Source organism: Dendropsophus ebraccatus, chromosome 3 (genome assembly GCF_027789765.1).
Source record: "Dendropsophus ebraccatus isolate aDenEbr1 chromosome 3, aDenEbr1.pat, whole genome shotgun sequence".
In the NCBI taxonomy this organism is placed as follows: domain Eukaryota; kingdom Metazoa; phylum Chordata; class Amphibia; order Anura; family Hylidae; genus Dendropsophus; species Dendropsophus ebraccatus.
Genome location: NC_091456.1, coordinates 109,233,403 through 109,257,816, shown reverse-complemented (window position 1 = coordinate 109,257,816; position 24,414 = coordinate 109,233,403). Strand labels below are relative to the sequence as shown.

At 39.0% G+C, this 24,414-nt stretch overlaps 1 protein-coding gene across 3 annotated transcripts in view; it reads left to right on the top strand.

Moving 5' to 3' along the window:
- CRLF1 (cytokine receptor like factor 1) overlaps window positions 1-22,380 on the top strand; it is an 88,764-nt gene extending 66,384 nt beyond the window's left edge. Inside the window, exons 7-8 of one of the 3 annotated variants that reach the window (XM_069964500.1) lie at window positions 3,191-3,369; window positions 22,047-22,380. In XM_069964500.1, the coding sequence (XP_069820601.1) occupies window positions 3,191-3,369; window positions 22,047-22,079 (212 nt within the window). In that variant the 3' untranslated portion in view covers window positions 22,080-22,380. Of the gene's footprint in view, window positions 1-3,190; window positions 3,374-22,009 lie in introns of all 3 variants that reach the window. The other 2 variants (XM_069964501.1, XM_069964502.1) reach the window with 2 other exon arrangements.
- Window positions 22,381-24,414: the final 2,034 nt, after the last annotated feature.

Below are 24,414 nucleotides of genomic sequence, written 5' to 3'. Positions count from 1 at the left end.
GCAACTTCTTCCCTGTGCAGAGTTCATCTACAATAATAAATAACCATTAATACTTCAGGCAACTTCATCCACATATATCCCTAGTGACATGGACTCAGAATAAGACATAAAATCCTAGACTGTAAGGTGGGTAGAGGGAAGAGATACTTCCTTCCATGCCCCTGCGCTTCTCAAAAGGCTTCTTGCCCACATAAGGTCCAAGAGTACTGTAACACTGCCATTACAGTACTCACCAGAGGCGGTGCAGTCCTGTTTGCTCCTCTGCTTAGCTCTATTCTCGTCCTGTGGCTGCTTGTGTCGTCTGGCGTCTTCTTCCTCCTTTTGCTGCAATGAAACCTGTGGTCAAAAGGGTGCACAGGCGTCCAACTGCTCTGGATATATAGAGTCAGCTTGTCTCCATCTGCTTCTGCCGTCTACCAATCCAGAGCCACTGGCACCTCTTTAAACCAGCTCCAGCTGCCCCAGGACCAGTTCCAGTTTATCTGCCGCCGGAGGCAAACCTCAGGCGACTGCCCCATCATGGAACCTCAGATGCCCGCCCGCCCCCTAACTATCCCCCCCAGCACTCCAGATGACCTCCTCATTCATCATCCGTGCCAGAAATCCCCTCCCCCGATGCAACCCCTGCCAGCCCTGGTACTCACCAAGGTGCAGAGCAGAGGAGGGTGATGTCACCGACCGGATCTAGCGGGACGTTGGGACGACAGTGAGCGTGGGCGGCGGGATGGCAGGGATAGAGGGGAGAGGCTTCTGAGCAGGGCTGTGGCTGCTGTCAATGTTCGTTAAGGTAAACTTAACAAAAATGACAGCAGCAGGGAAGACTATGCCACCCCCTCCGGGACCACAGAATCGGCCACCTGAGGGGGAATACCCATTCCGCCTCATAGCAGAAGCGGCCCTGAACTGCCCCTCGCCTGCCTGATTGTTGTTCGAGTATAGCATTCCAAGAAATCTGTCTCCTGTTTCTGCTGTATTCCCCTGTATTTTGCCTGACGCTCTGCCTGAGTTTCCTGTTGCTGACTCTGATTGCCTGACCTGCCTCTAAAGCCTCCTGCCCTGTCTACAATACCCATCTAATCCCTGGCTTGCTGACCACATACACTGCTTGTTCCCTGGTGCCATGCACCAACTCTGGTTTTGGGGAACCAACTGCTGCTCACATGGGGACCACACGGGTGGAGTTACCTGGTGCCATCTAGCCGCAAAAGTCTAGCTTCTGCATCATGGAGCGGGATGTAGGATAAATACCTAGAGGGCACTTAAACTACGCTCCCTGGTGTGCTCCAAATCCAAACTGGTTAAGTAGCATAGTGGGTCCACACTTGCTGTTTGTTACATGTATATTAAAGGGTACCCATCATGTCAGAGGTTTGTATCGGTCGGGATCCGGGTGCTGAGACCCCAGTCGAATATTAGAATGAAGGAGCAGATGCGCACAGCAGCACGCACTCTGCCTCTTCATCCCTATCTCCATCTCATTTCTTGAAGAGACTCTGTCAGCAGGTTTATGATGACCTATCTCAGGGTAGTATAAGCATAAACTAGTGACAGAGAAGCTGAACAGAATGATGTATTAGGGCGCAAACACACACACCGTATACGCAGCAGATACGCAGCAGATTTGGTGGTTCAGATTTGATGCTGTGTTCAGTTATTTAGATCTAATCTGCTGCGTATCTGCTGCGTATTGCAGCAGTAAATACGCTGCGTATACGGTGTGTGTGTTTGTACCCTTACTTACTTTCTTCTGTGCAGCTGATGCTCCATTATGTGTGTGAGCCCAATAGTCCTCAATATTCAAATGAAGCATAAAACTATCTGTCACTAGTTTATGCTTCTCTCTTTTAACGTGGAACAAACCTTGTGACAGATTCTCTTTAAGTTGACAGAATTATAATGGAGCCCTATGGGACTTCTGGTAATTGCTGTACCAAGTTCTATAGGACCTCCGTTATAATTCTGTCGACTGCTACAGAGACAGATATGAAGAGGCAAAGTGCATTTGTTAGGGGTCTCAGCACCCGGACCCACACTGATAGAAACCTCTGACATGTCACTATGACATGTCAGAAGTTTGTTTAAATTATAGGTACCTAAGCATGCAAAATAATAATCTAATATACTTTGCAGGTATATTTCATTTATTCACTCACATTAAATAAGCACCTAGTGCTTAGTATCGGCATTGTCATGACCTATTTGTAGGATATCTTTTACATTCTTTAGCAGTTAGAGTACAACCTGGCTAGATTCGCTGTGACAAAACTGATGTAGCTTATGGCATAATGTTATCATCCATACTGATGATATTTGGAGCAGATAGGGTTTTGCAGAGTTGGCTGAACACTTAATAGTCTACAGACTGCTCTTTTTCCTATTCAAGAATGTCTTAACTATGCTCCGACACCTGGTGTTCTTGCGAAAAAGCCAGTTTTCAAAATTATTTCCCAGTGGGGAAATACCTCTTGTTTTTTATACCTTATCTGGTGCCAGCAAATTTCAACAGGCCTCTGTTTCTTATTTATTAACTGATCTCCATGTTATTATTTTCCGGTTTTTATAATCCTAGATATAAACAGGATTTGAAGAAAACAGCTCTACTAACTCCCCTGACAAGTTACTTAGAAATACACATGTATATTTATGGGGTAGGCTTCAAATTGAGCTGATGAAACATTTCTAAAAATATTATTTCTGACCACTAAGGCAAACCTAGATGAATATTAAAATGACATTATTTATCCCGGGACTGTGCTGTTTATCCCGTATACAGACGTGATACGTTTTCATGCAGATCATTCCAGAGATGAGGTTAATATCACCTGTGAGCTGCGGGATTTACCAGATGAAAATAAAAGTCTGTTCTAGGTCTTACTGAAGTAATATCAGTGGTTTCAAGTATCTGAGAAAAGCCATTGCAGTGTTTATGGATTGTATATCACCTCTTTTGACTCCTCTATTATTGCTTGTTATGAAGCTTTCCTCAGATACTTGACCTTAGACTGTAGGTGAGCTCCTTTACAATATAAAATTTTACTTAATGGATTTTTCACCTCCAGATGACTAAGGTGTTTGGCTGTGCATCTTGTACTGCACCTTTTAACATGCACACTCACATATACACACTTATTTGTGCTACAACTATAGCATAAATAGGCCATACAAATAGACTGTATTTTGTATTTTTTAGAAAGGATAACTGGGGTATGTGATCCAAAGAGTGGGGAGCAGAATTCTACCTTACGTCGAGAGTTGAAGCAATTCTTTGGATGGGTCAAGAAACATGCCTATGGCTGCTCCAACCTCAGTATCAAACTGTATGACCAATGGAGAGTGTGGCTACAGAAATCACACAAAACACGGAACCAGGTAGGTAAGGCACATTTCTTAAGCTTTACCTTTTTACAGCAGATGTAAAATAGGATCTGTTTGAGATTATATCACCCTGGCTTGGGATTTCCACATCACTTGTTCATAATTACAAAGAGATCAATAGGTCAATGAAACAGATGATGTAGTAACTCATTCGTATTGCAATAATATTTATATATAAGCATATGAGAATTGCCTGTGTTGTCCACACAATAGGTTTCTATGTGTATGCTTTACAGAGCCATAATAGAGACCATGTTATTAGATGTAGTTTCTGTTTTAGGTTTTCCTAAATAGTTGGGAATCCTTGTAAAAAGGGCAGGATCATTTAAAGAGCACCTCTTACACAATAGTTTTATTAAAGAAATCAACAGTGGTTGTGATTGCAAATGTTTAAATCAACATTATACAAACTGTGGTTTATGCCGCTAGTTCGTCTTTTTTCTGTTAAAAAAAACAAAAACAAATACAGGAAGTCCTAGTCCTTTGCGCATTCCTGCAATGAAAGACAACTGTTCATCAAGCAGGTTGTATATCAACTGAGGGCATGTAACGTAAACATAACTTAGTTATATTAACTTTTGTTAATTATATTATCAACTATGCATGCTTACTAGAAGGCAATGCTCTTTGTTATGCAACAATTTGTCAGTATTATGCCACTCTATGGTTACAGAAGTTTTGGTGCTGTGTGACAGGAGAGCTGACCACACAATGTGAGCGCCGCTAGGATTCTCTGCTTCTTAATGTGGACGTGCAGAAGCTGTACAAATGCACAGTGAAGTGGCCATATGTATAATGTTGCTTAAGGCTGCGTTCACACTGCGTATATTTCAGTCAGTATATGTATATTTCAGTCAGTATTGCAACCAAAACCAGGAGTGGATTAAAAACATAGAAAGGATCTGTTCACACAATGTTGAAATTGAGTGGATGGCCGCCATTTAATGGCAAATATTTGCTGTTATTTTAGAACAACGGCTGTTATATTGAAATAATGGCCGTTATGTACTGTTATATGGCGGCTATCCACTCAATTTCACCATTGTGTGAACAGATCTTTTCTGTGTTTTTAATCCACTCCTGGTTGTGGTTGCAATACTGACTGAAATATACGTAGTGTGAACGCAGCCTTTAACATAGAAAACGTAAAGGGAATGTGTCATCAGAATACGACTTATTGTTGAATGTTTTGATGTTAAACATATTTTTTAAGACTTTTTTGTGATGTCTTTTCTAATTTTCCATTTTCCTATCAACATTATAAAATTATCCTAAAATCTTGCAGTTTTCATTCTCACCAATGGGTCTAAAACTAAGCTGAGACTTCCTGCTCTGTCTGTAGTGATAAGAGGAGTCTGCTGTAAAGTGATCTGTACATCATTACAACGTAAGGTGACCCCAGTAAATGGATAGCATCTATACAAGACAATAGAACCTCCCTATGGAATTACCTCTTCAAAGGTTACAAAGCGTACTCAGTAATGTTTCACATTCATCTCAAGGGGACAGACTCTGTCTATGTCCATAAGCCTGGCTGTAAAGCATGGCCCTAAATGCTATTTAAACAGCTCAGGTAAGATGGCGGTCCCCATAACAAAGTATAAAAAGTGAAATAAAAAAAATACAGTTAGACAATAGAAACAGATTACAATAAAAAAACAAGTTTTATTATTTTACTAATCTAGGTGATACATGTCCTTTAAAGAGAGTATATTGCAAAACTGCTTGCAATCACAACTCCTGTTGATTTCTTAAATAAAATAAATAAAAAATTGTGACAGTGCCTCTTTAAAGACGATTTTCAGATATAAAAAAAGTCTTAACATCTTTATCAAGTTCTTACAAGTAAGTCCACTTCTTAAAAGGAATCTGTCAGCTACAATTCATGTTCCAAACTGCTGACACTGTTAGATAGCTGTTAAGACAATGAGACACATGGTACATTTCATATATCCATCTGTGCACCCAGATAGTAGAGAAATGCTTTTATTCTCTAGTAAGGGGGAAGGGGAAAAACTAAGCATTCCTCCAGCTTGTAGCAGATCAGGAGCTTGGAAAACCCTCTTTGACTCCTTGTACCAGAGAATAAGGAATCACAGACAAATATATGAAAGGTACCATGTGTCTCCTTGGTCTAACAGATATCTAACAGTGTCATTAGTTTGGATTGTACATTACAGCAGACAGATTACATTTAAATATTATGTTGGCTGCAACTGTGTGACCAGCTAATAGCTGCTAGTGAGATTACATTGCACATAGGGGTTAAAGATCATTTGTAACTTTCACATTAAGCATTTTCAGTGCCTAATGCCGGATGTCTTGTGCAATAAAACGGACACAGCAGCAATCTTCACAGTTAAAATGACCAATAAATATAGAGGAAAGCAGGTGTCATCCATCACATAGTTTCCCATGAATGTTCTTCTAAGCAAGCAAGCAATTTTACCAACATAAACATGAGACTCTACAGCAGCAATAAAAACGTAATATAGCAATACATATCTTCATCCATCTATAAGTATTATTGTTTTTATTATGTTTACTGCAATACAATATATTATAGTCTAGTCTGCAATATTATGTCTAATACTGTGATGTTTCTTGTCTACAAGTTAATAATGCGATATACCAAACCCTCTACAACACACATATGTATCAACTGCATAGGTGATACATGTTATATTGATAGGGATTCAACTACTGTGACCACATTGATAACTAGAGTGAGGGACCAGGTTTGAAGGTTTAAATCTAGGATTAGAAAATAACACAGCTACATTCTCGCAAAAACAGCACCACACTATTCCCAAGGTGATATTACAGTTCATTTTCATTTGCTTCAGTGGAACTGAGCTGAAAAAAATCACTCCTAAACTAAGGACAAGTATGGTGCATTTTCTGGAAGAAAGGAACCTTTTTTTCTAAGCCTGGACAACCCTTTCAAGGCTATGGAAAATGGATGACAGCGTCCAATCATGCAAAAATATCTTTTATTCCTCCATTAACAGACAATGAAATGACGTTTCGACTCGTCTGAGTCTTTTTCAAATTGAAAAATTTGAAAAAGACTCAGACGAGTCGAAACGTCATTTCATTGTCTGTTAATGGAGGAATAAAAGATATTTTTGCATGATTGGACGCTGTTATCCATTTTCCATATACTGCATCTACTGGGCCGATTGGGATCCACGACCCGGGTGAAATCTGCGTCCGAAGGGAAGCCAGTTTGGGCCCCTATGGTGATTGGAGTGCTACTGAGGACTTTGCTTTTAACCCTTTCAAGGCTGTGACTAGGTTAAATTTAAATGAACAGAGCTAGACTCATTTTCTAAAGGAGTAATGGAGTGAGAAGAGAACTCTGGGATCCTCAATTGTCACAATTAAGAGGGGTCCTAAAAGTCAGTTTGCCTCCATTTAATATTTACCTCATGTTAAGCCTCTTTATATACAAACATTTTATCTGCATATTGGTTCTTAGGAAATGTAGTAAATACTAATGTGGACACAAAGCATTTGATGCAAATAGTTTCTTTTTCAGTACAGAAAACATAGGTTTTTATCTCAATCATGACTATTCCATGAGGGATGCGATAATCTGTATTCCGTTAGGCCACTGGCATTGTGGTGATCAATTTCAAGTCACTCTTTAGTAAAGTGGTCGAAAATCCTTTAGGGCAGAAAATGGCAAATAGTTATATTTGGAAATATTTCTTTTTGCCAGTTCTTTGCATATTATTTATTTGATGGAGAGGTTTAAGCAATATTTTATTTTCAATAATTTTTTTAATCACACACAGGAACAAATTTATGTTTTTATGTTTAGAGAGTCCAACAGCATCTATAGATGGAAAATCCAAATTTAATTCATGAGAACAGCTACAGCCTGATCTTATTAACCTCTTAAGGATGGAGCCAATTTTAGTTTTTTCCTCCTTGTGCTTAAAAGGCCATAGCCATTGCATTTTTTCACCTAGAAACCCACATGAGCCCTTATTTTTTGTGTCACTAATTGTACTTTAAAATGGCAGATTTAATTTTTGCATAACATATGCTGTGAAAAAAACGCAATTCTTTTTCTTTGTTTTTTTTTTTTTAATTTTTATGCCGCTTGTCCTATTGAAAAACTGACATGTTATACATAGAGATCAGTGAAGCTTTATAACACAGCACCGATCCACGAGATTGGTGCTCTATTGCTACGGTCTGCTGCAGACCATTGCAATAGAATATTGAGCCGGGATCAGCGTCATTCCGATGCTGAGGCCCGGCCCGGTAAGACCAAGGGATCCCCCCTCCGCGATCGTATCGTGGGGGGGATCCCGCCACTAGACACCAGGGATGGGCTGCAAATAACACTAGATGCAGCTGTCATGTTTGATAGCTGCATCTAACGGTGTTAATTAGTGGGAGCGGCAATCGGCCCGTTCCCGCTAATAGCCGTGGTCCCATGCTGCAGATAGCAGTCGGGATCGCGGCAGTTCAGAGCGGGGTCGTGGCGCGGCCCCCCCCCCTCTGAACTCCTCCTCCAGACATATGCCGTACGGTTACAGCATATGTCCTTAAGAGGTTATTTTAAATTTTGATCATACCATTCTACGGATGCTTTGGGACTCTTTACAAATGTATTTGCCTAAACTTGGGATTGTAGGCCTTCCAGCATGCTTCCAACACTCTACTGGGCCATGTTGGACTTGGCTGCTAGGTACTGTTGGGACTTTTCTTTTTGAAATGTCACAGAAACATGTTAAAAGTTTTTATCAGTCAGGGCCTGAGTGTTCGAACCCTGACCGATCAGTGAGGAGACAACTGATGCTGTGCATTCCTCTCCCTGCTCTTTGTCTTAGACCCAGAAGGCCCCATAGACTTGCATTGAAAGTCCAACTTGGTCACATGAGTTAGGAGTAAATGCACTAAGCATCTACTTCTTCCGGCTTATTTTCCTATTGGTTGCAGCTTGAACACTCAGACCTCAACCAATCAAAACTTTGATATGTCTCTGTCTTATCAAAAGTGTTTATTAATGATAGGTACTTCGGGGCTTCGAGATTATAGCAAGAATTAAATATGGGGTACAAAGTAGCTTACAAACTACACCTTGTTTGTGTTGAGGTAACAAGTTAATCTTCCTGGTATGCTTGCGTGGGTGGTTATAGGGACCATTTTCTGATATTTCATAAGAATAAGACTACTGCATAGTCTTTTTTTTAACTTATCCAGTTGCATTATTAGTGTCTAAAACAATGTTTGTTTTATATTGCAAGCATGAATCTTGTATAAAAAGTTTACCTTGTTGTCTATAAGACGGTTTTTGTTTGCTCATGGAAATGTTTCATGTACGATACTTTAAAGTTTCACTGTCATCATAGAAAACTTGTCAACAAGACATCTCCTCGATCTTCTCTCCGCTTTTCTTCCGATCAGTATGGGTCTGAACATGTCTATGACATGTCAGAAGTTTTCTATGATGACAGTGACACGTTATTCTTTGTTAGGCCAAGTTTATAGAAATTATCGCTGGTAAACCACAGTGTTACCTAATAGATATTAACCAGATTTCTGCTTGTAAATGGGTAATAACATTATCTCCACATACAATTCAACTTGAAGTCTTATCCCTTTCTAAATAATAGCTTTAATATTCTCCATAGAGTGATTAATTACTGTTTCCTGTAGTAAATCGCATGCAGTGTGGAAATTTAGCCCAACTAAATGTGAAATGTGAAATCAAATAGTTGCTGGACAGGTCAAAAATGGAACAAGATCTGCCCAACGATTTTAAAAAGCAGAATGTTCTGAACATAAAGACATTGTGGCTTTTTAAAATTATAGTACATTCCAATGTCTGTGAACCATTACGGTCAGTAAAAACCGAAGTGCTGCAACAGCAATATATAAAAGATACTAACTAAAACATTTACTTCTTTTGTCTTTTTGTAAAAATATTTTTACAGCCCTTTTATTCTGAATAATGGAATTATGAAAACAGTAACTTTAGAGAATAGCTATGTCATATTATGAATGAGGTAGAGCCGAGGGTTAAATAGTTACATAATTAGTATGGTTGAAAAAAGACACATGTCCATCAAGTTCAACCAAGGAGGGTATGGATGAAGAGAAGGGGCATGGATGATTGGTAGAGTCACTGTTTTTGCTGTGACCAGATTCTGGGTAAGGGTAGCTTCACATTAACCGTATCCCAGCGGATTTTATGTTGTGGATCTGCAGTGGACCCACAGCAGATCGCAACAGATCCGCAGCAGATTTGATCTAAATAACTGAGCACAGTATCAAATCTGCACCATCAAATCTGCTGCAGATCTGCTGAGGATCCTGTATGTGTGAATGGACCCTAAAAAAGGCTTGTCACCTCTAGAGATTGAACCTTTTTTTCTCTAGGCAGAGACAGTTCCCCCTTGTCTTTTTTTTTTCTTTGAAAGGGGGGGGGCATCCCATATTTCTTGTAGTGGCCATTTATATATTTAAATAAAATAATCATATCTCCCCTTTAAACTCTTCTCTCCAGACTAAACAAATATAATTCTTTTAATCTCTCCTCGTAACTAAGATGCTCCATTCCCCTTATTAGTTTAGTTGCCCGTCTTTGTACCCTCTCCAGCTCTAGAACATCCTTTCTATGAATCGGATTCCAAAACTGGACAGCATACTCCAGATGAGGCCGCACCAAAGCTTTATAAAGCGGTAATATTATATCCCTGTCCCGAGAGTCCATGCCTGTCTTAGTGCATGACAATATCTTGCAAAGAAGGTCAAATCAGATGTGCACTAATGTATATATATATATATATATATATATATATATATATATATATATTTATTTCCTCTCTGAACTGTGACCCTGCTGTTGCCAACAGTGCAGACACTTTCCCACGGTCCCTCTTGCTGCATGTGAAGTAAAAACCAACTGCAAGTGCTAATCAGTTCATGTGACTGGGCTTCAACTGAGCATGAGCATCTCAAGAAAGGTGTGTTACCAAGGGCAACAGGTTATGAAACTAAGCAGCACATGGGGGGGGGTTAGTGAGTCTTTAAATCTCAAATGATACATTTTAAGACATGCTTGTAAATTTGGAATATGTTTAGTTACCATAATGCATCACTCTTTGTGTTTTCTTTGTGACACCACCCCTTTAAGCTTCTAAAGCGGGGGCAAATGTTAAAGAGGTAATCTAAATGTCACATTAGGGTATTATTCATTTGAATGTGTAAGATGCAAGAATGGCAAAATGTATGTCCATCCTGGGTTTCCTCCAACTACTCCTTATTGACTGATCAACAGGCCAGCTTTAATATAAAACTTTTTGGTCATAAGGGTGAGTTCACACTATCTGCCCAACAGCTCTCCACTGCGGAATCCCACCTGCCTTAGTGTTAAATGCAGGGCAGTCTTAACAGCATTATGGGCCCCTGGGCAGGTGTGCGAATTGACAATGGAATCGACAAGGAAGATGTCACGTCGGCCGGGGGGAGGGAGGAGCAGCTGGCGGCAGCACAGGCACAATACCTACATGGGAGCTTGCTTGGGGACCGGGGACAGGGAATATGTCACAGCGGGAAGGGGCCCCCTAGGACGCAAGGGCCCCCGGGCAGCCGTCTACCATGCCCAATAGGTAAGACAGCCCTGGTTAAATGGTGTCTCTATGGGAGGGCTCACACGCCTCCGCTCTCTGCTCAAAGAATTGACATGTCCCAAAGAGTCTCCATTTGACACTGAGGCAGGTGGGAATTGCAACAAATTTACTCAGTGTCAACTGGTCCTAACAGGGCAAAACTTATAAGAAGCATCCCAGGATGTCTTTTCTTTATACCTCCTAATTTATTTCATGTGACTTGCATGGGTTGTCTGTCATCTTGATTCCAGTTCATGAGGGAGGAGGGACACATTTTATTTGGGGGACAGTGGCATCGTTAAGTGGAGGGACACAGTGGCATAAATATTCAGCTGAGGGCACAGCATGTGTCAGGTTGAATCACACAGGAGACACTTAAGAATCTGCTTACAACACATAATGTTACCAGGTTGTATCAACTTGCAGCTGATCAATGTATGGACCAACCTATTAAATCACTACACGCCATGCTCTTAGGGCAAATATAAGAAGATGACATGGGGGGACATTAATGAAGACTGATGTACGAGTATGTCAGTCTTAAATTAGCTGCTGCACCCTTTTTCCCAGGACAGGGAAGGGATCTGCGAGGAGGCGTAATATTATGATAAATCAGGAGAGAGAGGAGGCCACTCATCCTCTTCGCCTTGATGCCCCCCCTCACCCGCCTATCGGGCAATACAGCAGGCATATGCCAGGGAGAAGGAGCAAATTTGTGCCTTCTCCTTGGCGTACGCCAGTTGCACAGCCTTAGTAAACGTCTCCCATGCAGTTAAACAAGGAGAGTTGGACTAATGAGGGCAGGAGAGAAGTACGAGTACTGGGAGGGATGTGATTGGGGTGGTTATGTAATCATGTACTTAACAAAGAGTCAGTAATACAGGATAGGCTGACTTTCTGTCTACAAATTAGAGCATCTAATTCTCTGGTGGTCAAACTGGAGATCACATGAAACCCAGATGGAGTAGTAAAATGTATGGCTCAGGTGAGAAAGATGACAATGCAAGAATACTGGGGGTGAGTGTGCTTTAATGTAAATTAGGGAGGAACCACCTGAGGTACAGACCCACCCCCTTTCTGTGTTCTCCATGTCAACAATATGGTCTGCTTCTGTAGTATGAATTCAAAACTGAGATGGGAGGTTCACATATTTTGTTTTTATATATGTTTTCATTTTTCATGTTATAAGAATGACATTACATGTCAATCACATACATAACTAACATTCATTTGGCATTTTATAAAATTTTAAGATTGAATTCTCTACTACCTATCAAAGTGTTACATAGTGATCATTTCAAACTTATTTTTAAATGAGTTTGGTCGTAATGGGATAGTATTGTGAAATGCAATGCTTTTGTGACTGCTTTGGGACATGCTTACTCTGAATAAAACCTAAAAGTCTATATACTTTTATGACGTGAAATAAAATGTCATATTTAGAAAGCCAATGCATGTACCTATGTTTGTTGCTGTGGGAACCTGATGTTATGCCAAATTCACTCAGTTATTGCTGGTGAGAAGTGCCGTTTATGGTTGTGGGAGAGCTATTTCACCTTTTAAAAATGTCTTGTATATTTTGCTTTCGGATTTCTGATACATACCATGCCCTAATTGCTGCCTATAAACCTACGAGGCCTTCTCTGAGATGAATACCCCATAATATACATGCTTTTATAAGACCATAAAGAGTTGAGTTACTAGGATGTTAAGCAGTTACACAATCACTCTTATTTATATAATGTCCTTCTCAGTGGTTAAAGGTGCCATCCCACGAAGCCAGTAAGAAAACATAGTTTGCTAAGGAATGTAAAGTAACAACATCCCAATTTTCCATTACTGGAATTGTAATATGCCAATTGCTTTGGAACCAGACTAATATCCAGAATTTATCAGAAGCACAGGTAATACAACTAATGTATAAAAAACTGACAATAATCAATAATTATATAAAACAACAAAGATATCAGTAATGTGTCACAAGACATGCCGTTCCTGTCCCAAACTGAAAAAGTACATGTAATGGGATGAGACATGAAAACTAATCTACTTTACATTCCAAACACTAAATCCAACATTCCATATGGAAGTGTAATATAATGTGCAAACAGAACAGATCTTCCAGCTAGTTAATATAAATAAAAATAAACATGATAAAAAATAAAAGATGCATGCCCATGATATTCGGGCAAGGGAATGGAGAGGTTGTGGATTAAATAAAAGCAAAGGGAACCTGTCATCACTTTCATGCTGCCTAAACTACAAGTCATCAGGGTGGTCCCTAAACCAACTGGCATGATTGATATTTTGACTCCCGGCTGAGGCAATATTAATATAATGACAATTTCCTATTGCTGCTGCATGTCACTAAAACTTAACCTTTAATTGCTTACAAATAAAAAAAAGCGTAGTTCAAAAGTGCATATCTTGGAAACAATGAGAAGCCAAACTATCAATAGATGTACACTGTAGTAGTGTCAATCAGTTACCTAAACATCAAGTGACCAATATCTCCAAATATCCCAGGCACAAACCGGAAAACAGATGAGTAACAAAGAAAAAGGGAACTCAACGTGTTTGCCCCCACAATATGGGTTTGTTAGGAATGCTGGGAATAGCAGAAATTATCTGAGGCCAAAACATACAAACAACCATTATTTAAATAAGGAACAATGCACATATATACAACTCATATAGCAAGGTGATGGTTAGTCCTAATAGGAAATCACCAATAAATATTAGATACAAAGCTGGATGAATCTCCAGGCTCATCGGAGCCACTCACTTCAGATTCTGCATCTTAATGTGCACAATTAAAAGTTAAAGGGAAACTATCAGCAGGTTAGAAATATCTAAGCTGCTGATAGCTCCCTATAGTGCACATGGGTGCCGAGGATGAAGGTAGGATTCTAACATTCATCCTAGGTGCAGTTTTTGCGATACTAAGACTTTACTTCATATACTAATATGTTGTTTTGGGGAGCGTTTCTTTGCTAATATTCATTAAGAGGGGTGGGCTGGCCAGGGTCGGATTGGGGTCAGTCCTGCCCCCAGTCTGCCAAAATGACAGATTGAATATGGCTTATCATGGAAACGGCGCAGAGGAGGTAGGTAAGAAACTTGCCTTCATCCTCAGCTGCTTGTCCCCTATAGGGACATATAAGCAGGTTAGATACTTCTAAGGCTGGGTTCAAACTGCATTTTTGCTGTAAGTTTAACATATCTGTTTAATAAGAAAAAAAAAACAGATGAAAAAATTGATGAATTTGTGTACATCTCTTTTGAATCCGTTTTTCCATTAACTTTCATTCTAAAAAAAAATATATCTATTTTTTAGCGTACACAAAACAACGGTCGACCACTTTTTTAATGTATGCTTTAAAAATGGAAGCGTTTTGATCCTTTTTTTAATGATGGAAGTCAATGGAAAAGCGGATCCAAACGGATGCACACAAATTCATCAGTTTTTTCATCCGTTTTTTCCATTAATTGGACAGCAAAAATGCAATGTGAACCCAGCCTAACCTGGGTTCTGATAGTTTCCCTTTAAATGGAAAATGTCAGCATCCAGACCCTACCACTGGTGCTGACAGTGTGCTGTAGTTGGAAGCCCCCTAGTGAGCATGGTACCTTTTGTTAATTTGTCTTTGGAGTGGATTATGTACAATCTTGCGTCTCCTATTGTAATGAAGAGTCAATGAGGAGTTGTGGCTCACCGTTTGTGCCTCACTCTGGCACACCTCACCACTGCTTCCTCCTCCCTTTACTTCATGAACAAGCCTCCTGCTCACTCAGCTGTCACTAATCTGCAATCAGATATAGTTGAATCACCTAACCTGTGTTGCAGCTGGAATCTAGGGGTAAATCACATGTCAGGAGCCCACCAGCAGTTCTTTCTTTGGTTCAAATTCCCTGATGGAAGTAAAATATAATTCTGTTTTTTTTTTTCATAATTGTTTAAATGTGCAAAGAAATCCAAATCAGGTCCAAATTAATAATATATATATATATATATATATATATATATATATATATATATATATATGTCATGGAAAAATATTTTTTATTTTTTGCATCATTGTATTAAAAAAAATTGGGAATTGGGAATTCTTTGCACTTTAAAAAATGGTCTGGTGGTCTCTAGACAGGTGATTTACCCCTAAACCACAGCTCCAACACATTTATGAGATTCAACTATATCTGATTGTTTCTTTCAGACATAAACTGCCTACAGAAGACTGATATGCAATCAGAGACACTGTCTGACAGCTGAGAGAGCAGGAGGCCGGACAGCACTAATTATTTATGAAGAAGAGGGAGGAGGAAGAAGCAGTGAGGTGTACTAAAGTGTGGCACAAAAGCTAAGCTGGAAAGATAAGAAAACACCAGGGGCGCACATAGTGTGTTACTGCAAACGCGAAATTCAAAATAGAATGGTGGCTTCAGAGCCGCTCACCTTGGGTGGTCGTGCTGCCAGCCCATCGCCGATCGCATAATCAAATATATAGCCTCTTGCATCCAGTCCGCGGGCCAGGGGATCCCGGTAGAGAATCAGAAGAAGGTTTTGCTGGCTGGAAGGTACAACCATGCAAGAAGGTCCGGGACTTTGGTGGCGCTGATGGCATCAGGTGGTTGTCACTCCTTGAATGATGGGAGTAGTAGTACTTGATGTAAAATCAAAGTTTTAGTACAAGAATTATGCGTTTCAAGGCACAGCCTCTTCATCAGTTTCGTATTATTCAGGGCAAGTAATGCCTTCAAAAGCAAGCCTGACAACGGAACTTTGGATCATTTATGGATGGTGTCACTGTCCCTTTGTGGACATTATTCACAGCTTGAATACAGAAATGCAGGAAACTTCTTTCTCTACATCCAGTGGTGCTGCAGACAGCCATCTGACACACAATAATGGTAATAAATCTGTGTTGGGTGGCTGTTTGCCATACCACAGCTCTGGAGGAAGAGAGAAAGGCTGTATACATACCTCCCAAGTGTCCCTCTTTTGGAGGGAGAGTCCCTACTTTTGACCCATGTCCCTCTGTCCCTCTTTGCCCATTACATGTCCCTCTTTTTTGACCTAGAAATTACAGGTGTTAATAAACCTTCTATGTAGCTCTAGAAAGTGTCTGGTTTCTTACTGTATAATAGACCTAAACTTGCATATTATTCCATCATGTGATGAACAAATGGATCCTAAAAATTGTAACATCCTAGTGAATTATGTTACATTATGGCCCCTGTCACACATCATTTCACACATGCAGTTCGTAGGGCCGATACACACATCTGTAGGTGTTACCGATCCAATTTGGGGACATGAACCATTTTTCCAAAAAACAATGCTGCCACTGTGCATCCATGTCCTATATGACAGTGTGTCCCTGCAAATGCGGACCGATACCGAAACACGCATATACAGATTGAGTTACTGATGTGTGAATGGGATCAATGTATGCAGTCACACATACAGATCTGCTTCATCAATCTGCAACAGATCCTCTATGTGTGATTGCATCTTTGAATTAAAAAGTAGAGAAATGTCTGTTAAATTTTCCTGGTGTGAACCGTAAGGTTCCCTCTTTGGCGTCCAAAAAGTTGGGAGGTATGTGTATACTGTAGGAAAATTATGAAAGTGATCCTATATAGATAGTTACCATATATGGAGTATCCATATATAGTATCTGTCCATAAACAGTAAATTACATCATCAGAGCTTCCCCGGGGCTTCCCTCTGGGAGAATGCAAGTCCCCTGTATGCTTTTACAGTGCGATAGGTTGCAGCCTAGGAGGCCAGAACTAGATGTGAACAGGGCCTTAGATAGAATTCTGAAGTCATACAAAGGCAACAGAGATATAACAAAAGCTACACCACTTTTATATTTTACTTCCTTTATGCTTAAAGGGGTTGGCCACCTCATTATAAAATAGTTCAATGTACAGTATTAGTAAGTGTACTCACTGTATATACTGACAGCAGCTCCCTGTGTACCTCATAGAACTAAAATCAGACTCCCCTTCACCAGGCTGGGCTGCCATGCTCTGTAAGCTGAATGGTCATTCTGTCCATAAGATGGCAGAGCATGGAAGAACCAGGCTTCTCCCTCTGTGTCCTCCACTGGGCCTGTATATGTCTATGGAGAAAGTGGCCAACCCCTTCAAAAGTAGTTTAATAAGAGGATAAGATTGTTATTATGTTATTGCCCAAAAATAAAATAACTCTACTAACCACCTCAAATTCTTTCCACTTACACTTAGAGCTGTTTTCTGTTCTAGTATAAGGCTACGTTCACACATAGCAAAAGTGGCGGAATTCCGCTGCATAATTCTCCGCCAGCCTCCCTGTCATAATGACAGTCTATGGGAGGCTTGTGCGCCTCCTCTCTTGGCGCTGAAAAAGAATTCCACCACGGAAATCCGCCAATTTTGCTACGTGTGAACGTAGCCTAAGACACTCACTCTACAGTGAGATCTTTTAGGAGTTTGTAGAGTTTGTAATAATAAAATAAAGCACATTGGCATTCCTTTTATATGATATATAAAGTATAAAATATTTGAGAAATGTGACAATAACCCAGAGGATGGGGATTATCATCTAGTCCTGCATTTGACTGACAGGAATAATACAGTGCTAACCTCTCTACATGCATACTTCCTACCATCTGATTACTACTTCTCCCTCCGTGAAATGTGCTTTTTTTATGCACTTGGTTGAAACTAAAAATGTATACACCATTTTACAAGCCTTTCCCTGCTCAATCTCTAATGTGTTTATATGTCTCTAGTGATGCCATATTAAATATTGTTTCAGAGTTCACTGAACCTGTACTTTTAAAACAAGCTTGTCTGAAAAAGTCTAGCTACAGATGACAGTTGCTATAGAAGGAAGGTAGTCCCAGACCCTACTTGTCATTAAGAAACACGCTCATATGTTTTCTGTGTTTTCTAGTGTGAAACTCTCTGAACATTAGAACATTATTTTGGAATACTTGATACTTTTCAGAGGACTCCAAGGACAATTATTTCCTGTGATTAATGGCATGTCTTATTTCACATGGCTAACTTACTTACCATGTCACACTTGTTTAAAGCTACCCGGAAATTCACTGCTAAATGAACTGACTGTTAGGAGAGAGAGAGGAACATAGGAAAAAGACGACAACAGTTTGAAGTATTCAGAGACACAGATGGTAAAGACAGGATGGGTCTGGGAAAGAAATGAAAGGAAATCGTAAAAAGGAAAAATATCATCTGGTCTATTGTGTGCTGGATAGTATCGCAGCACAGTAGTGATTTCAAACAATGGAATGAAGACGATACTGCCTTCATAAGAATTATTGGATAACAATAAATAGCTAGAATTGCAGAGTAGGCACTAATACATTTGGTAAAATAATCAAATAACATTTTTGACAGATTTCTGTTCAGGCAGGTGCTAAGCTACCTTTCTCGCTCCCCGCTGTCTCTCCTGGATCCCTGGTCCGGCTGCTCAGTCTTTTGGAGATCAGCTTTGGAACAAGGAATTGCCAGTGGACAATTCCTTGTGTTGACCCTGATCCCAGTCGTGCCCAGCAGGATCAAGGCTCCATCCAGACCACTACTTTTAGTGCATAATGGTGGTCCAAAACCTAGACAATGACCTTGCAATGGTCAAGTTTGCTAAATGAATGTATTTGCAAATTTTTTTCACTTGACTAGCCATATAAGTTTAGTTATATTAGTTGAGATGGGAATATCCATTTAACGTGCCCATAGTGTTTACAAAATACTAAATATTCTACAGTCTTGATAAAAATCCTACAGTGGACATAGGTTTTAATTTCCTGCTGATGTGTTCTAGTTACATGGCTGGGGATCAGCTAAGTGGAGGGGCTTAACCAAGGTGTTTAACAGTCTTTTTGTCATATTGCCGACAGCACAGAGGGGGAGGTTCCAGTTTCAGCTGTTGTCTTTCAACTAGGCACAGGACTGTGGTGGGGTGGGAGTATAGGCCCTATTCCACTAACAGATCTGACGACAGATTATCTGCCAAAGATTTGAAGCCAAACCCAGGAGTGGATTTGAAAGAGGAGAAATCCAGTCTTTCCTTTATGACCTGTTCTCTGTTTATAGTCTGTTCCTGGGTTTGGCTTCAAATCTTTGGCAGATAATCTGTCGTCAGATCTGTTGGTGGAATAGGGCCTTATGGCTGAGCTCCTGTGGCTTAAGACAATTTCTCTAAATATTTTATTTGTAATGTAAAATAAAGGAGAAGAAACATAGACGACATAAAGAGGTGGTGTTAGGATTTATATTTCTTGTGTTCGATGTTCCTTTAAAAACAGCAGAATTTATCTTACAAATTCATTTATTTTAAATAATCAGTCTCTGGAAGAAAGATGTGGTCACACACTAGAACATTCTTTCCGTTTTCAAAGGACTCATAGGACGATTGACGCCTTTTGGCTTATCCTACAATTAACAGAAATGTTGCTCCATTTGCAGTGCTAATTGAGATACCATGAAACTTTTAGAGTGGGAATCTGCTAGCTAAAGAAGTCACAGTTGAATTTATCGGGCAATAGGGAGAAAGTACTGGAGGAGTGTGAAGAAAGGATGCCAGGAATGGAAGTCACAGCTGGTCAAGATTGGCTCATTTACGTCTCCTTATAAAATAACATTCAGACATCAAAAATAGGCTGGAAATCATTTTCTGAAATAATGTAATAACAGACTTCTTTTAAATTGTCCAATATATAATTGCTCTATTTAGTGAATTAGATATAAGGAAAAGACATAAAGTGGGCCTGCAATGGCTTTACACAGCAGAAAGATTTTTTTTCGAGGGGTGACTGCAGGTTACATTACTTAGTATCATAAATGGGCAGTATATGATTCTTATGGGCAGTATGTGGTCAATCATCTCACACAGCATTTAGGAACCACAAATACAAACTCTATTCCAAATCAAAACACATAAAAGGAAATGGACTCAAAAGTACATCACTTGAGGGTTTTTATTTTAATAATCTTTTGTTTGTTTGAAGTCAGTGGGACAATATATTATTAAAAGAGGTGAAGGATGACATTAGCTGTCATCTGATACATCCTTTTTTTTATCCATCAACTTATTGACTTCATTGTCAAAAATATGCAAAAAAATTGCCTGTTTTTAAACTGTTTCAAAATAGAACTAATGAACTATGTACTGTAGGTCTCATGTGTGGACTGTACCTTCATGTCCCTCAATGATTACATATAGAGGCATACCATGATTTGGGTAAGTTCCATCAGATACTGTATTAAATAATTATTCTTCCCTAGAAGCACTTTTTCCATTTAAGAATATTATATCAATTACACAAATATATTATATATATATATATACCAGATATATTTCGAGCTTTTGTGTGAGGTACAAAAACTTTGCTTCATCCTGATCAAATGTGATGCTATTGTCATGCATAAAATCCATTTATTTGATGGAAGTTATAATAATTAATAATAAAATCCATTCACTTGATGGAGATTATAATAGGTAGTAAGACTTCTAATTGGTTTGAACGTGTTAATAAAGCATTAGATCGGTAGATTGTAATTTCTAGATGTATTTCTGTATATCTAGCCACATTAAATATTTTGGAGAGCTAAAAAAGAATATTACAGGGTGAAAGTTATTTCTCATAGCAAAATTCAGTTCTTGAAGTTAACTAAATAACCAGTCTTAAAGGTCATGGAGTGATTTATTCTTTTGTAGCTATTCACACAGGTCTTACCATAAAGGCTAGCTTATACATCTATGCATGGAATATACCATTAATGTCCCATCTCTGAGGCCACTAAAAGTTGTGTCATGAATGCCTTAAACAGGAAAACCTTTTAACAAACTAATACTTGGGCTTCAGAAGATTAAACTAACATTTGCGTTTTTTTTTGGATTTGTTATTATCTTCTGATGTTGGAAGATTGATTGTTAGTACCCAGTGATTCTCTAGTTTTTCTGGCACAGCAGCTCTCCTGTCCACCCACTGTACAGAGAACTGCAGCTCAACTTTATTCAAGAGAATTTAGCTGCACTGCTGTTTCCTGTGCAGTCAGTGGCTAGGTTCACACAATGTATTTTTTTGGCCATTCTACGGTTACCTTTTTCGACATCCATCATTTTGAGGTAAAAAAAACGACCATTATTTCAAAATGACGGCTGTTATTTTAAGATAATAGACGTTATTTAGCCTCAAAATGTCGATTTGCCAGAAAAAAAAGTTGTGTGGACCTAGCCCATGGCTTGATACGCCACTTTGCATGAAAAAAAACATGTACTCCTTCCCTTTACTCTCTGATCTGAAGTGGACCTAGCAGTCTTTTGAAAAAGAAAAAACAGACGCTTTTCTCTTTTTTATCGTTAGTGTGAAAATGGCCTATGTCTGACACATAACTATACGGATGTGTTCCCACATTGCAATTAAATTGCTGTTATAGCAACATTATCACTGTGACATTTGAAAACATGTTGCTTGTTTAGAACAAATTACATATAAATGATATCTTTTAGTTAAAACCAATGTTGGCTTTGTAAGTATGTTTTTCAAGAGTTTTTATTGTGGAATGTGTATAGGCACTCAGGTGTCACCATGCCTGTTGTCCTGTATGTCAGGAGAATGGCTGCATTGAAATATATAATTAATACATCATTGTAATTAGCAACTTTGTCACTAGTTTAAGCTGTCCTTAGGGCTGAAACAAATTAAATAAATTAATGACAGGTCCCCATTAAATACACAGTGCAAGTAGTGATCCATCATAAAGAATAACTGATGTGATTGTGCCCTTACAGGGGTTACCAATGAAAAGTCCTGATGACGTAATGTGGTATCTTATCTCAGACACAAATCTGGTTTTCCTGGTTGATTACAGTACTGTCAGTGAAAAACTAAGTATAAAAAGTTAAGATTACTCCCACCAAGACCAAAATGAGGTTCTGTATTTAAACTGAAAAGGTACCTTGAAGATATTTTCTATGCTTTCAGGTTCTACCAGGTGATAAGTTATAGCATCTTATTTTAGCCGGGCAGGAGGACGCAAAGGAAGCGGATCTGAGGACCTTACACAAAGCTGCAGTGAAACTTGAGCATCGCCCTGAGGAAGACTTTTAAGTTCAACCTTTGAGATCCTGATGGCAAGCTTTGTTGTTCCAAAGAAAGAGACTCCAGCACAGATGAAGTTGCCTGTTTTCATTTCAATGTACATCACATTCCACTCCAGAAACCATGGTTTGAAGGTCATCAAAAAGTCTTGTAAGAGACTATATTTCACAGAACTGTATGTGTTTAATGCTTTTACCTGGAATCCTATTTTTATCTCTTATTTAAATTTTGTACATTTTGACAATGTTTGTAATGCTCACAGAAATTTGATGTATATATATATTTTATATGTCCTTGTCATCAATTAGATAGTTTTTTTTGTTTTTTTTAATTAAATGATATTTTCTCAAAAATCACAGAAATTATGTTTTTACAGTTCGAGCAACTTGGATTATATGAAACAAAACACAAAACACTTTCCTTCCATCACAGTCTTGGAAAGCAGAGTCAAGCGTTTAATTTTCACTTAGTAATAGTCCAATGTCTCCTGAACTCAGCTGTATGTTAACAAATCCCACATTACAACACTTAAAAGACATTTCTGATTTTCAGGGTATATTTCCACATCAGCTTTTTAGGTGAAAAACTGTTTGTTTGTTTTTTTTAATAATATTGACAGCCATTATTAATGATCATGGTCATTATTAAGGACCATCATTCTAAAAAAAATATGTCATTTTTTTTTTTTTACCTAAAAAAGACATTGTGGGAACATAGCCTCAATGTGTCTCTAATTTTTCCTGACTTAAACCTAATTTACCGGTGTTTTTTTTTTTTACATTTTACAGCGTGTGAATCCAGCCTCACATTCCACCTAAGCCGTTTAACCAAGTAATAAAGTGAATGAAATTCACCAGCCAGCAAGAGTTTAAAGGGGATATCTGGAGGGCAGGAAAGGTTCTACCTTTTCTGCTCTCTGGCCACTGTACTTTCCCCTCCTTTGCCCGTCTGTCCAAGTAATTTCCACAGACGAGAGGGGGGCAGGAACGTAATGTCGAAAAGCTGCCCAATGTCACTGCGACATCGGTAACATCAGGCAACTATTAGTCACTGCCCGCAACATGTTGCTGCCCAGTCTTGCTTGCAGAATTTATTTGCACAGTCGAGGGTGGGAAGTGGAGCTACCGGAGAGCAGAAAAGGACCTTTCTTGCTCTCCGAATATCTCTTTTAAAGCAGATCTATCATAAGACAAGGATCTTTCTGTGTTTTTAATCCACTCCTGGTTTTGGTTGCAATACTGACTGAAATATACTAACTGAAATATACGTATACTGACTCAAATATACGTAGTGTGAACGCAGCATAAGGCTGCATGTCAGAAATCAGATGAAAAATATTGTCTATGAGGCAATACTCTTCAAGGATTTGTTACTTGACCCATTCATCAAGGACATTGCGATTTAAGAAAGGAAATTTTTCTTTATCTTATCTGTATCAGGTCAGATATGGACCTAAGGAAGAGAGAACTAATTTCTCATAGCACATTAGGGGAAATGTATGAAAAAGTGTAAATGCCTTTTTTAGGCGCAAATGGGCAAATTGGTGTAAAAATATTTGCAAACGGTATTGTTGCAAATATTTTTGTCGCATCTGCCCCATCTGCGCCTCCTTCAACAGCAACTTCATAGATGCTCTGTACATGCACAGCATATAGTCAATAGATAAAGAAAGTATACCCTCTTTACATTATATGATTTTAGTTATCAGGAAATAATAATAATAAAAAAAAAAACATCTGGCCCTTAAAAGGCCTAACCTACCTAACATTAGGTAAGTATAATCTCAGATGAACAACAACACATGAAAAAATATTTTATTCTGCATTATTTAACAATATAAGTGGTTGGTCAAACTATGACTGATACCGTGTTGGTAAATGTCTACAGTATTATTTACATTCAGTGAATATTGTGGCAAGAAACACTGTATGACTACACTTCACAGGTGCAGAAGAATTTATTACAAAAAAATATATTGTGACAAACACAAATACAGACAAAGATATAAGAATATACAAGATTATCTACAATATCCCTGCCTATGCTATTATGGGAACCCCCTGGTATGGGCGTCCCTAAATTCCAGGTGCAGAGAAACTATCCCTGCACTCTAGCAGTTAGGCACATACAAAGATATACAATATGTGTTTCGAAATGACAATCTAATATGCTTAATCGATAACAGTGGTAGATGGCATGTGGTATAATTAGCATACGTTAGTACAATGATATGCTATGGCAGAGACAGGAGTAAACAAATGATGCAATGCACTGAGTGGCATTTGTGG